At 35.3% G+C, this 14,417-nt stretch overlaps 1 protein-coding gene across 1 annotated transcript; it reads left to right on the top strand.

The window, feature by feature from the left end:
* The first annotated feature begins 41 nt into the window (after nt 1–41).
* Nucleotides 42–14,370, top strand: LOC130235017 (uncharacterized). The gene is made up of 3 exons (XM_056465386.1): nt 42–187; nt 8,283–8,411; nt 10,303–14,370. The coding sequence occupies exons 1-3, from the start codon at nt 139–141 to the stop codon at nt 11,649–11,651; spliced, it is 1,527 nt and encodes a 508-aa protein (XP_056321361.1). The 5' UTR covers nt 42–138; the 3' UTR covers nt 11,652–14,370.
* Nucleotides 14,371–14,417: the final 47 nt, after the last annotated feature.

Raw genomic sequence — 14,417 nt, 5'->3', positions numbered from 1 at the left:
ACGACCGACCGGTGACTACTAGTGAAATGACGACACAGTCATGTCGCCTACTCTCCCCCCACCGCCATTTTGGGAGTCAGATTGTAAATATTACTAGTTCAGGAAACCAAATTCGTCCACAAATTTGGTGGCATTAATATGGTGCACACTTGCGTAGTGGCCGGTTGTCGGAACAGGAGGACTCCAGGTATGGAAGGCCATTGGGGCCAAAACGTCTGCAACAAACGCGTTTACACGTTATTACGTGTTAACACGTAATTTTCGCGTTAACACGCAATTACGCGTTAACACGTAGGTACGTGTTAACACGCGATTTACGTGTTAACACGCAATTTACGTGTTAACACGTTTTTTTTTAACTAGTGTCATTTTTAAAGCACTATCCTTTTAATAATTTCTCCAACCTGCTCATTTTAAAATGTATAATGTCATTTCACTTAAATCACAATAAATGATTTGGAGTCAATGAACTGTAGTAGATATTTTGTATAATGAAAGGCCAAACATCTTCTGCAATGTTATGTTTGATGGCCGGGGACATTATAATTCTTGTCATTCAGCTGCTGAGATTTCTTTGAAAATGTGTCCAGAGAAATCAGTATGAGCTTTATTTGACAAGTGTGGGCAATCACACTAGAAATGTTTTGTGTGTTTTTTCAGGAGCACAGGATACATACAAATCAACACAAGGACACAGAATGACATAAGTGGATATAAAATAAACAATAAAACATTTTGGTTACAAAAATCATAAACAGTAAGGGTTGTGTATATGTATGACCATAAAAAATAAACAGGTAACAACTGATCTAATAATTAAGATCTATAGAGATAAAGATGTGTAGAGATCTGAAGGTTGGGCAGGTGCACAGCAATAATCCTCTCCGCTGTCCTGACAGTCAGCTGCAGTCTTCTTATTTCTGATTTGGTGGCTGATCCGAACCAGACAGTAATTGAAGTTTTGTCAGATGAAGTGGCGGCAGATTGTGCATTCTCATACTATATGTAACAGGTCATTAATTACTAAACACATAAATGATTTAATGCAGAGTAGCCTATCTTGGTGAGGTTTATGTCTGCAAATAATGCACCTATTGTAGAACAAACATTTTATAAAATTACTCTATTTCTTAATAATTTTGTGTTATACATTCATGCTTGTAATATATATTTATTGTTTGCAGAACTTTGCACTATGTACTTTTTGTTACTCTACTGGAAGCTCCAATCACCAAGACAAAATATTCTTGTGTGTAAACAAATGAGGTAAGAAAAACCCAAATTATGATTAACTGGATCAAAATTACAAGATAAAAAGCAGAAATTATGATTTAATAACTCAAAATTATGACTGAATAAATCTGTAGAAATTACATTACAACAATAGGTGGCCACAAAGCACCATCTAAATGTAGAACTTAATTCTCCAAGGATGATTTTATAAAAAGTTTTTTTTTTTTTATTATTATTATAGTTATTGAATCTTTAACTGAGAATTGTGTGAAAATATACATTTATTTTACATCAAATATAATACATTGTTTAATAACATGTACATATTTGTAATAGTTATATAAATAGGCTAAGGGGCAATTTTTTCGATATTCATTTTCTTTTCAGCTTAGTCCCTTTAGCAATTTGGGTTTACCACAGGTGAATGAATCGCCAACTCATTCAGAACGTTTTACACAACGGATGCCCTTTCAGCTGAAGCCCAGCACTTCACACACACTCACTACAGACAATTTAGCTTACCCAATTTACCTATACAGCATGTCTTTGCACCCGGAGGAAACCCACGCAAGCAGGAGGAGCAGGGATGGGAAAAAAATACATTGAAATTCATTCATTTTCTTTTCGGCTTAGTCCCTTTATTAACCAGGGGTCACCACAGAAGGATGAACTGCCAACTTATCCAGCATATGTTTTACGCAGCGGATGCCCTTCCAGCTGCAACCCATCACTAGGAAACACCCATACTATGGACAATTTAGCCTACCTAATTCACCTGTTCTGCATGTCTTTGGACTTGTGGGAGAAACTGGAGCAGCCAGAGAAAACCCACACGAACGAGGAGAGAACATGCAAACTCCACACAGAAATACCAACTGACCCAGCCAAGGCTCGAACCAGCAACCTTCTTGGTGTGAGGCAACAGTATACTGCGCCACCGCATCACATTGAAATGCATTTTATAATACTAACTACATCCATTTTCCATGTATCGAAATAAACTTCAAAATACAGCAGCCACAAATATATCTAAATAAAACACTTTTACAAGAGAGCATTGTAAAATAGTCGGTCAATCCCTTCATCATTAAACTGACTAAGTTAAGTAAACAATGTTTGACAGCAACAGCGTTTGAGCAAGTTTAATTCAGCTTGTCAACTTATTCACCTCTACATGAGGAGGTATTCATAAACTAGTTTCTTTCAAGTCTAAATTTCATACAGAAAGTCCGGTCTTGAAGAGGTTCGCTGTAAATCACAAAAAAAAAAAAAAATAGATAGATAAAGAGTTAGACTATATTGCTTCATTGTGTTTTCATCCATCGAGTGGCCAGTAAAATGGACAATCTTTTAACAGTCTTAAATTTTAAAAGTTATATGAAGAGGTTACATGTTTTTATTAATAAATCTTTTCAAATTAAATCTTCTATACTCAAATGTAAAAACATTTTCTGAAAACTACTAAAATATTCAGTTTTAATAATTTCCATAAATCATGTTTTCAAGTGTACTCTTCAAAGGTTTATATATATATTTTTTTTTAAATCAAGGAGCTCGTTTGACAAAAATATGTAACAGACTAAAATTTGGTAGAAATATTGAATTAGAATTAAAGAAATGTGAAGAACACACTTCAATCCTCAGCCCCAGAGTGAAGAGTCAGCACAGGGTTAAGAAGAGAGAAAAATATTTCAATAAAATAAATTTTATTATTTTTATTTATAAGATCTTTATTAGAAATATAGGAAATTTAATAGAAAGTAGTTGTCAAGCTGAGGGAGTATAGCCTAACCACAAAGAGAAAGCAGCTAAATTTAGAGGACTAGCTTACCTAATGCAAAAAAAAAAAAAAAACACAAACTTCCCTGAGCTTCCCCTCTCAAACGAACAGGTGAAAGGATATACAAAATAAAAGGCACTCACCCTTTAGTCACACTTGGAAGTAAATCTCAAATTAAGTACACAAAATAGTAAATAGTAATGGACATGCAGGAACAATAATATTAATTTGGCTTTAAGGCTTAATCCAACTACCACAACCACTAGTGACCACTATCACAAATACCAACTAGGAAGTGTTCCTCAACTCGCTATAGCTTCAGAAGGCAGTGTTTATAGCCAAACCACTCTGACTCAGGCAGGTTCATAATGATTAGCAGCTGGAAGCTAATTAACCTGAGAGCTGGGGAGAGCACAAGGGTGAAATTTTTGGAAAAGGTCAAAGGTGGAAAATCAGGGTGGAGCACAACACAATATTCAAGGCTTACACATAAAATTATGTTTTGGCTGTAACAAATACAAAACATAAAACATGACAACCATAAAAATGGACTCATCCTGTTGTATATGGAGTAGTATTAAATATTTGTGCATTATATATACTGTTTTATGCCACTTTGACATCTTTAGACAGAATTGTAATATATCTATCTATCTATCTATCTATCTATCTATATATATATATATGTGTGTGTGTGTGTGTGTGTGTGTGTGTGTGTGTGTGTGTGTGTGTGTGTGTGTGTGTGTGTGTGTGTGTGTGATTAATTGGTATATTTGTATGTCCTGATATTTATTTGAAAGTATATGTTTTATACTATATAATAGAAATTAACATTTTAAATCTCATTTTCAGTTAAAGATTCAATTTACTATAAAGATTTCATTAGATTAATTATTCACCTCCACCTTGGACCTCCAATTTTGATTTTTATCCAATAATTTAGACTTTTCTAAATCATAATCTCTATTTCTAAAGCATGATTTTGCCGTATCTGGCAGAAACTAGCTTCGATATATAACTGAACCAGACATTAAACAGCAGCAATACTTGCTGCTTTCGGTTTGTATTTCTTAACGCACTTCCGCGTGCGTTACTCTCCCGTCATGATCTTGGTTGATGAGGTAAGGTCACCGTAAGCGCATCGTAGTGCTTCGGTCACTTCATCATGAATAATTCAAGTAAAACGTAGCTGTGGTGTCCCGATGACTGTGTCTGTCGTAACAGCTCGTAATCCTTCTCGTAAATATTAATGTGGTGATGCGCGCAATCGTTTTGTTACACAATGGCTACGTCGAGCCTACGCCATCTGGTCCACTTCCTTTAAAAGGAGCTCAACATATTTGGCAGCGAGGAATAAGGCAGAGATTGCGCTGAGACAGTTTCTTATTTCAATTTCCGATAGCCTGCTTCTTTACCAGTCATCTAACTGTAAAATAACGTTGGGCTGTATTCATACGAGGATAAAAAAATACGAGAGAGAGAGAGAGAGAGACTAGCGAAAATAATTTAAATGAAATAGTCTACATTAACAAACCGTATGCCTTTTCGGGGGGTTGCTGAATAAACTTGGTGACCGTCCTTTTTAGTACGAGCTCTGTTAAACCGTCATGAAATGCACATACTGTTCTCTTATCATTTCTTTTTAGCTCTGAAAATCGGATTTCTTGTCAAAATAAAAGTCCACATAAACAACAGAAGTAAAGTGATCCTTAAACACAAAGAAATGTAAGATAACTCTTATTAACGTCGATTACAGTGTTAATTAACACATTAGTGGTAACAAGAACAAACAATGAGCAAATGTAACATTAGATAATGCTGGAGTGTACACTACAATAAATTACACTCACAAATGCTTTGTTAATGGTAATAGTAAATCATATTAATAAATGGTTAACAAGCATGAAAAACATGCAGGTTGAAGCTGAGAATTCCAATACTCTAAAACCTGAATGTTATTCATGCTTGTTCACTACACAAAGACATTTATTTCAGACAGATTTCCTCTGGCATCCAAAGTTCCTCCTGATGGCTGTGGCTCTTCTTCATTTGGTGATTTACCCTGGATATCGTGGCTCTTGATCATCTCAAACAAACACGTTCTGTCTTGGTCACAGATACGCCAGCGAGATGCACACCAACAGTTTATCCTCTTTTTAATTCTGATATGTCACTCATTATGTTGTGTGCATTGCGACATTTTAAGAAAAACTTCACAGTCTGCGCTTACTGCTGGAATCCGCAATCAATGAAGATTGGTCACCAAGGAGATATGAGTCCTCTCGCGCGCTCACTCGGTCTCTCTCCTTTCGCTTGAATTACTGTTAGCTTAGTCCATAAACAATCCTTTTATAAAATACATAATTTATCCAGGCCTAAACCGAATATGCAATATTATCCTTGCATAATTATCAAAGCGGAATAAGCTAGGGCTCATTTTATATATAAACTATACCTATACATTTTAACAAAATTTTAAGTAATAGAACATTATACATAAAAAAGAAAATTTTATACAGTAGGGTAGTAGGTAAAAAGCATTTTTTTTTTCCCCCAATCAGCATTTTTCATTCTGCAGGCTGTTCGCTCTGGCAGATGGTCAAATATTTGTAACCTAGCCTATAATAAATAAAAAGCAGAGTTATTCTGCAATTAGGTGCTCTATCAGGCACAATCTTGAGAGTATCTTGTAGTGTGCTGTGCCACAGTTTTCATATCTTCTAGTGTGTGCACATTTAAGTTTTGAGATAATGAAATCGCAGAAGATTCGCCTCATGTGCGCTGCAACCAGATTTTATTATCGGTTAGGATTTTAAAACTCCTGCAGCAAGTGAGGAGAAAATGAAACCACATCAGAATGAGGAAAAATCAGATGTGCATGACATAATCTTTAAAATAATGAGAAATTAAAAATGTAGCAGACATATGACAGGGGTTTGAGACACAACAATTACAGTGGAGCACTAATCAAACCCTTATTTTCCACACAACAAAAGAAATCATCCATTCATAGGCAGGAGCAAAAACATACACTTGTATTTTTCTTGGAAAATTATCTTTTTGAAACATTTGATTTGATATAATTTGTATCTTAATTGTAATGTGTGTTTTTTTCTTTCTCCGTTATCTACACAATAAACAAGAGCGAATACCATCTGAAGTGCACAAGTCCGCTATATGCTTCAGCGCCAAAACACCATTTTTTTAATTTTATGTGCAATATTTACTGTTTTAGAGAAGCCTGATTTATACTGTTTTGATTATTAATGACATTATCATTCATTGCGCAGGTCTCTTTGAATGAGCCAGGCTTTACAATCTATTTGCAGCACTGACCTTGTTCCCAGATTACTTCGGAAGAACGAACTTGGTTGGATGATAAAACTCAGAAACTCATTGTGAGAACGGAGATGCTCTGTGCATGCCTGGCCGCAATGCGTGATTTATTTTTTTAATTTGAGAGTCTACATGCTGAATTGTGCCAGTCTGTCAAGATAAAATTGCTAACAACATCTTAATATTTTAAAAAAAGTATTAAAGTTTGCATAATAATTGATCGACATATATACACACACACACACACACACACACACACATTTTATATATATATATATGTGTGCACAGGGGGGTGGCCCGGTGCCTAGAGCCACTGCCCGTTTGCCTTCATTGGCTGAGGTGCCCCTCTTGCTCAATCGAGAATATATATATATATATATATATATATATATATATATATATATATATATATATATATACTATAAGACTTACTATGACTATATATATATAAGATAATGTGGGATATATTATTTTAAATTAACATTTTGCATTGACTTCAACTGCATGTGTTACCCACTACAATGCAAAGGTACTTGTCAAGTAAATTACCATGGAACATTAGTTTAAGTTTAGGTTATTTCATTAGCTTGTTTAAGAAAACTGCATGCTTGAAAAAATGACATTTTCAGTTAAAGATTTAATAACTCTCTAAAAAACTTTGTTTTATTAGATTAATCATCTTTAGAGAATTAAGTTCTACATTTAGATGGTTGTTTTTCGCCACCTATTGTCATAATGTAATTTCTACAGATTTATTCAGTCATATTTTTGAGTTATTAAATCATTATTTCGACTTTTTATCTTGTAATTTTGATTTAGTATATCATAATTTAGTTTTTTTCTTAAAAGGCAGAAAGGAGCTTAGTTATTACATAGTTTTATAGAAACTTGTCAATTATTTATTGTCAGTTGTTTGCACACAAGAATATTTTGTCTTGGTGATTGGAGCTTCCAGTACAGAGACAAAAGTACATAGTCCAAAGTTCTGTAAACAATTAACATATATTACAAGCATAAATGTATAACACAAAATTATAAATTATAAAATGTTTGTTCTACAATATGTGCATTATTTGCAGACATAAACCTCACCAAGATAGGCTACTCTGCATTAAATCATTTATGTGTTTAGTAATTAATGACCTGTTACATATAGTATGAGAATGCACAATCTGCCGCCACTTCATCTGACAAAACTTCAATTACTGTCTGGTTCGGATCAGCCACCAAATCAGAAATAAGAAGACTGCAGCGGACTGTCAGGACAGCGGAGAGGATTATTGCTGTGCACCTGCCCAACCTTCAGATCTCTACACATTTTTATCTCTATAGATCTTAATTATTAGATCAGTTGTTACCTGTTTATTTTTATGGTCATACATATACACAACCCTTACTGTTTATGATTTTTGTAACCAAAATGTTTTATTGTTTATTTTATATCCACTTATGTCATTCTGTGTCCTTGTGTTGATTTGTATGTATCCTGTGCTCCTGAAAAAACACACAAAACATTTCTAGTGTGATTGCCCACACTTGTCAAATAAAGCTCATACTGATTTCTCTGGACACATTTTCAAAGAAATCTCAGCAGCTGAATGACAAGAATTATAATGTCCCCGGCCATCAAACATAACATTGCAGAAAATGTTTAGCCTTTCATTGACATTTCTTCGACAAGTGAAATGACATTATACATTTTAAAATGAGCAGGTTGGAGAAATTATTAAATGATTGTGCTTTAAAAATGACACTAGTTTAAAAAAAACGTGTTAACACGTAAATTGCGTGTTAACACGTAAATCACGTGTTAACACGTACCTACGTGTTAACACGTAATTGCGTGTTAACGCGTAAATTACGTGTTAACACGTAATAACGTGTAAACGCGTTTGTTGCAGACGTTTTGGCCCCAATGGCCTTCCATATCCAGGCACCGCATTATCCTTCTACAGGTTTCCACGCGACCCGGAGCGGAAGCAGCGCTGGATCGCTGCTGTGAATCGTGAAGGGTGGGTGCCAAACGAGGGCAGCAGACTCTGCAGCACACACTTCATTTCAGGTAGGGTAACATCTGATGTGATGCATATAGCATGTGTAGGTTAGCAGTAATCTTATAACAGTAACGCTAATTTCTGAGATGGTTGTAAATATGTCTAGTAAGGGAGAAACGTGTTTAATGTTGATGACGCCCCTGCCTGATATCCACATTACTGCACTTTAGGGTTTGGGTTGAATACAAATGTGGACTAAGGTATTATTCTTTAAGGTTAAACGCATGGTCTTTCTCACTAAATTAACATTTGAAAAATGAATGCGCTGTTTTTCTGTTATATTTTTCATGATACAACACAATTTACACTTCTCAAATAAGCTCTATAGCATAATAATAATAATAATAATTTAGTGTGTGCGTGTGTGTGTGTGTAAATGTATACGTTTTACATTAATAAGTTATTGGTGCCATCTGGAGGGAGAAAAAAGATTATATGTAATAACACAACATAACCACTAGATGAATGTGTAAAAGTACTGTATCAGACCATAGTTGGTTGTAAGAGCTAGCATTTGTCACCTTGGAATTATAAGGTTCTATCTGCGCATTAAATGATTTTGAGAAATTGAGCTTCAAAGTTTTTGCATTCCATATAGCAAGCAATATGTGTGTAACAGTTCTTTTTCATACATTAACATGACAGAGACCCTAAATGTACTGTAAATCTAAATTATCAAAATTCTGTAAAGTCATGTTCCACTTGGAATTATAAAGTATCTGGCAGATCATTCATTGAAGCATTACTTTTCAAGAAATACCATCAAAGAATATATAATTTGGTGTTGTAACAATATGTTGATGATTGGAAAAGTACAATTTTTGCTTTCTATAACATTTATTTAATGTTTTAGGTTGAATTTTTTTTCTTGTTCAAATTAAGGCTCATCAAGGCTGTGCTAAAGATTTTGTCCAGTGCAGCTGTTAATTTTAACGAATTAATATGTTAATATTTATAAAATTTTATGCTTTATATGAATAATTGAATTATATTTATTGAATTATATGCCCCATGAATTAAATTAAGTATTTGCCCTTCAAGGCTTAATATTAAATTTAAAGGCTTTAAATTAAAACATACAATGAGCAAATCAGTTTAATAAACACTGAAAAAATGTTTCACTTACCATATATAAACAAATAAAAATATTTCACATTTTATATAAAATGTATTTTTTTAATATAATACTTTTTTAACAATGTAAAATTTAACATTTCATCTCAATGTCAAAAAATGCTTCTAAATCATCACATTTACACACATCTCAATTTTGTGTGGTGCAGCATTATTTAGTCGACTCTGAATTTGTGTGATTTTTATCTTTCTGGTCTTTTCCTCTGTCAATGGAGCAGTCCGGCAAAAAGACAAAGAAAGCTGATCCTGAATGGTCCTTGTGCATGCAATAAAAAATGCTGATTGGCTCACAGAAAGAACCTTATAGAGCCAAGCTAGAGTTCAACTTTGTAGATAAACCATTTTTTGCTTTTTAAATAAAAGGTCTTAAAATGTAAACAACTCATACCAAAACATCACATCATGTAAATAAGTTGTCAATTAATAAGAATATGTGAATAACTCAATTTTGACAAAAGTGTCAGATAGAACCTTATAATTCTAAGGTGACAATTTATATTTGAATATTTAGACTCCATTAAAGACTAACTGTCTGTGCTTGATTTGCACAGTCACTGATTCATACTGTGTTTTGAGATTGACTTTAATGCACTGAAGTTGTACAGAGAAACACTCATAAATGGAAATGTCTGGTGAATTTGCACATAGTTTTTCTTTAAGTGTATTAAAAACAATAGATAGTGAATTATTATTGATTATAAGTGATTTTTTTTAAGAACATGAATGCACTCTTAAATAATTCAATGGTTTTTTTTCCATTTACAGGAAAACAAGTGAAAAATCCTCGATCTCCAGACTATGTTCCTTCAGTTTTCACTTCAGCGCCACTGTCCCCAAATATGAAAGAAGCAAGTTCTTGTGAAATGTATGATAAACAGGAGGCACAAGTGGAGGCCGCCAATGCTTTGCTTTTTCTGCAAGGACAAGGGCGTTTCTTGGAGAACCATGGCCAGATGACAAGTCAAGAAGAGCCAGAGAGTGTTTCCTCTTCACTGAGCAGTTGTGACGAGGAGGATGTTAAGACTGAAGATGGCGTAGAAGAAGAAATCTCACAAACAAGTGTAATCCAAAAAGGACAACCAGTCAAAAACATTCCCTCTGACTATGAGTCCAGTCTCGAGGCTCTTAAGAAAGAAAACATGGAGCTGAGGGAATCACTAGAAAAGATGTCTCTCACTGAGGCTTCCTTTAGGAATGATCCAGAGAAGGTTCGCTTTTACACAGGATTGCCAAACTACTTTGTGTTCGAGACAGTCATGTTGCTTCTCATTCCACATATGAAAGGAGACAAAAATGTAAAACTCTCTAAATTCCAGCAACTTCTCTTAACGCTAATGCGCCTCAAGCTGGATCTCAGAAACCAAGACTTGGCTTATCGTTTTGGGGTCAAGGTTGCCACAGTGGCCAGGACTGTCCATCGGATTATTCATATAATGTTCACCACTCTTGTGCCAACTGCTGTTTTTTGGCCCTCCAGAGTGGAGCTCAGAAAAAATCTACCCGCCGCATTGCGTTGCACGTACCCAGACTGTGCGGTGATCATTGACTGCTTTAGGGTGTCTCTAGAAAGAGCTCTCGGTGTGGATGGAAATCAAGATGTTGCATCTACAGCATTGACCACACCAGTGCAATCGACTGTGAATGAGCTTAAATACGTCATCGGTGTTGCTCCTCAGGGTGTAGTCACGTTTGTTTCCAGAGGATCTCCGGGACACGTCAGCGACAAAAGTCTAGTTGAGAGTTCTGGCCTCCTTAGTAAACTCCTGCCTGGTGATGTTGTTCTGGCAGAGCGTGACTTTGACATTGAGGGCTTAGTGGGGTCTCGGAAAGCCGAACTCAAAATCACTCGTAGCAATTACTTTGAAAATAGCCAGAACGGACTGGATGGAGAAGATTTCTCGCCAGTGGGAGCACTTTCAGATAAAGCAATTGCTCATATGCATGTTGAAAAGGTAATAGACATTGTTAAGAGGAGATATTCGATGTTAACTGGACCAGTAGAGAGCCCCTTTACAGTCGTAGACCACACTTCCAATGTGAGCACTTTTGATAAGATTGTGCAGGTTGCTTGTGCCTTGAATAATCTGTGCATTTCTGCTGCGCCACTGGAATGATATTTGCCACACTTTTGTAAAAGCCACTTTTACTTGTACCATTGCTGAATGCACCTTTATTGTTTCTCTTTTATTACAGAAGAGATTTTCTGTTCTTACAAGAGGGATCAGAACATAAAGGACTGGTTTACATCTGGTGTTAAGATGCATTTTGGTCAATCTGATTAGAAGTAGACGAGAGAGACACACATTCCCAATTATACCTCCAGCTTAATCCAGCTGTTTTGTTCACTTTGATCCACTTTCTTGATTTCTTTTAGAGGATTTAAATATAATATTTTGCAATAAGCTCACACATAATATAATAAGAGCAAAGAACAGCAGATTTTGTTTCTGCTACAAAACTGCAGAAAGCTGTTGGGTTTGTGTTAGAGTCATGACTGGTAGGTCAATAAAACTACTGGTAGTTGTGGATTAAAGCATAAAATCTTATCTTCAAATTCTTGCATTTATAGCCAAAAAGTGAATCTGTGTTTAAAAAAACTTACAGTGGCTGAGAGAGAAAAATAAGAAAATGCATGCAAATAGAAATACGAACAAATTGAGAAAAAAAGAATCGTTATGCACTTCAATTCACACACATGCATGCAAATTCTTAAATGTATCTAAATACTGAAATGCACTACAATTTAAGAAAATCTTCCATATAGAAAAACACTAACATATTAAGAAAACATCATCGATTTGACTACACACATGCGCACAAATACAGCATACAAATACAGAAACACTCTGCAAATAGTATAGACTACAACGGAAATATGTCGGGGGAACAAACAACAAGGAATCGTACAATCAGGACAATAACATAAACAAAAAACTCTCAGAAGTCTGACAACATGGCTGACTCTAAATTAGGGTCGTCAAAATACTGGAATTTGATACCAATCTGTACTGAAATTTTAAAAACGTTACATTCCCATGAGCATTTGAGTGCTGTTGAGCACGTTCTTAAACAGCTCTGATTTGCCATTGTGTTCATGTGTTCAATAGAAATGAATGTGATTGGCTTTGAAGGTCATTGGTTCACCAAACTCACCGCTGTTTACTGTGTGTAACCACAGATAGAGGGACACTAGAGCATTTTAAAGTCATGTCGATCAGCTGGTTTGTCTATAAGCTGACATATGAGCGATCCGTTGGTGAATCACGGCTTTAAAGCACTCCAGTGACCCTGTATCTGTGGTTACACGCAGTAAACAGCGGTGAGTTTGCAGCGACAAGAGTCTAGTTGAGAGAAAGTTGTCAACAGCGCTCAAATGTTCGAGTGAAATGGACGTTTTTAAAATTCCAGTACCGATTGGTATGGAATTCCAGTATCGTGACAACCCTACTCTAAAAAGGGAGCAGCGGGGCTCGTCACTTTTTAGTGTGACACATTTGCGTTATGGTTTGCACTATTTGCAGTGTGTTTCTGTATTTAGACGTGTGGTGAGAATTTGTGTTGTCAAACTGACGAAGATGTTTTCTCAGTTTGTTTTTGTTTTTATATATGCTCAAGCGCACTTGAACCATCGTAGAAACTAAAAAATGGTATGCAGAATGAAAGAAATTAAGACTTGTTTTCACAGAAACTGAACAAAGCTGAGTGGGAAAAGGAACAAATCAATACATTTACATTGAGGCAGCGTATTGTGCTTCATTCAAATGATTAAATACATTCTCTTCATTTGGTCTTAAAGTTATTCAAAAGTCTTATTTTTCAATATCACCTTCAAACCAAACTTATTATTTCATATGGTGAAGTTGAAATCATGTCTGGTTAGAGTACTTTAATTACACAAACAATAATGGTAGGATGAGTTGGCGTAAATAAGGTGTTTTTATCTGATTTTTGTTTGCATTTGACCACATGAGACCACCTCTGGATGTGGTTGATAGTTTACAAGCTCAAAGTGTTTCAGCCTCCATTCACACATGTATTTATCATCGTCTATTTGTGATCAGATTGACAGAAACATATCTTAATATCTGCTGTTAACAGGGCCTTATGCAACTTAAGGACCAGTTCCAAGCATGAATTAGGCACAGTTCACTGGACAATCTTCCCTCTGTGTGTGTGAGATGTTGTTTTACGTAAGGAACTTCCTTAGTCTCTGAGCTGACTTTGTTGTTGCTTTGGTTTGATAGAGACATTCCATCCATAGCTTAACTTTAAATTGGTATTGTCGAGAGTGGAAGTTGTATGCTGAGAATCTCAAATATTCAAGGCCCTGAAGAATCGCCTCGGTCGGAGACACTTGTAGTCATTTACTTTGACAGCAGCTGCCTTTAGGTTCTAGTGCCTTTGCCTTTCTGAGTTATGTCTCTTACGATTTTCTTTCGCTTCTGTATAGATATATAATATATTTTCGTCTATAACCCAGCAGTACTGTGCTTTTTACTTCTGATGATGCCAAGTCACTCTTACCATGTGATTAAGTACCATAAAATTACCGTTTAGTTATTTACATTGTGTGTGATCATTGTTTTAATCAACATTAATAGCATTTAGCATGATGTATTCACTCCGAAATTCAACCATTGCACTTGTTTATCCTTCCTGGCTGTCACTCAAATGTGTTTGTGTGCTCCATTTATCTGCATTTGAGAAGATGATGCTTATGTTTTCCCATTTTTCTCATGTGTCTGATGTGCAGAGATGACACAACTGTAATTCAATGTAGCATCCTGTTGTATAACATGTAAGAAAATGTCTCCATAAAATTTTTAATAACGATTATTCTTCGGCTTCTTTATTATATGAGTATTTATTTTAAGCAGCAA

The sequence above is a fragment of the Danio aesculapii genome, chromosome 9, assembly GCF_903798145.1.
Source record: "Danio aesculapii chromosome 9, fDanAes4.1, whole genome shotgun sequence".
In the NCBI taxonomy this organism is placed as follows: domain Eukaryota; kingdom Metazoa; phylum Chordata; class Actinopteri; order Cypriniformes; family Danionidae; genus Danio; species Danio aesculapii.
The sequence above is the reverse complement of the archived record's forward strand: the minus strand, read 5'-3'. Positions and strand labels throughout refer to the sequence as shown.

Coding starts and splice junctions, on each gene's coding strand:
- LOC130235017 (XM_056465386.1), top strand. CDS start 139: ATGGTGCACACTTGCGTAGTGGCCGGTTGTCGGAACAGGAGGACTCCA. Junction 188..8,282: donor TCGGAACAGGAGGACTCCAG/GTATGGAAGGCC, acceptor TTCCATATCCAG/GCACCGCATTATCCTTCTAC. Junction 8,412..10,302: donor CAGCACACACTTCATTTCAG/GTAGGGTAACAT, acceptor TTCCATTTACAG/GAAAACAAGTGAAAAATCCT.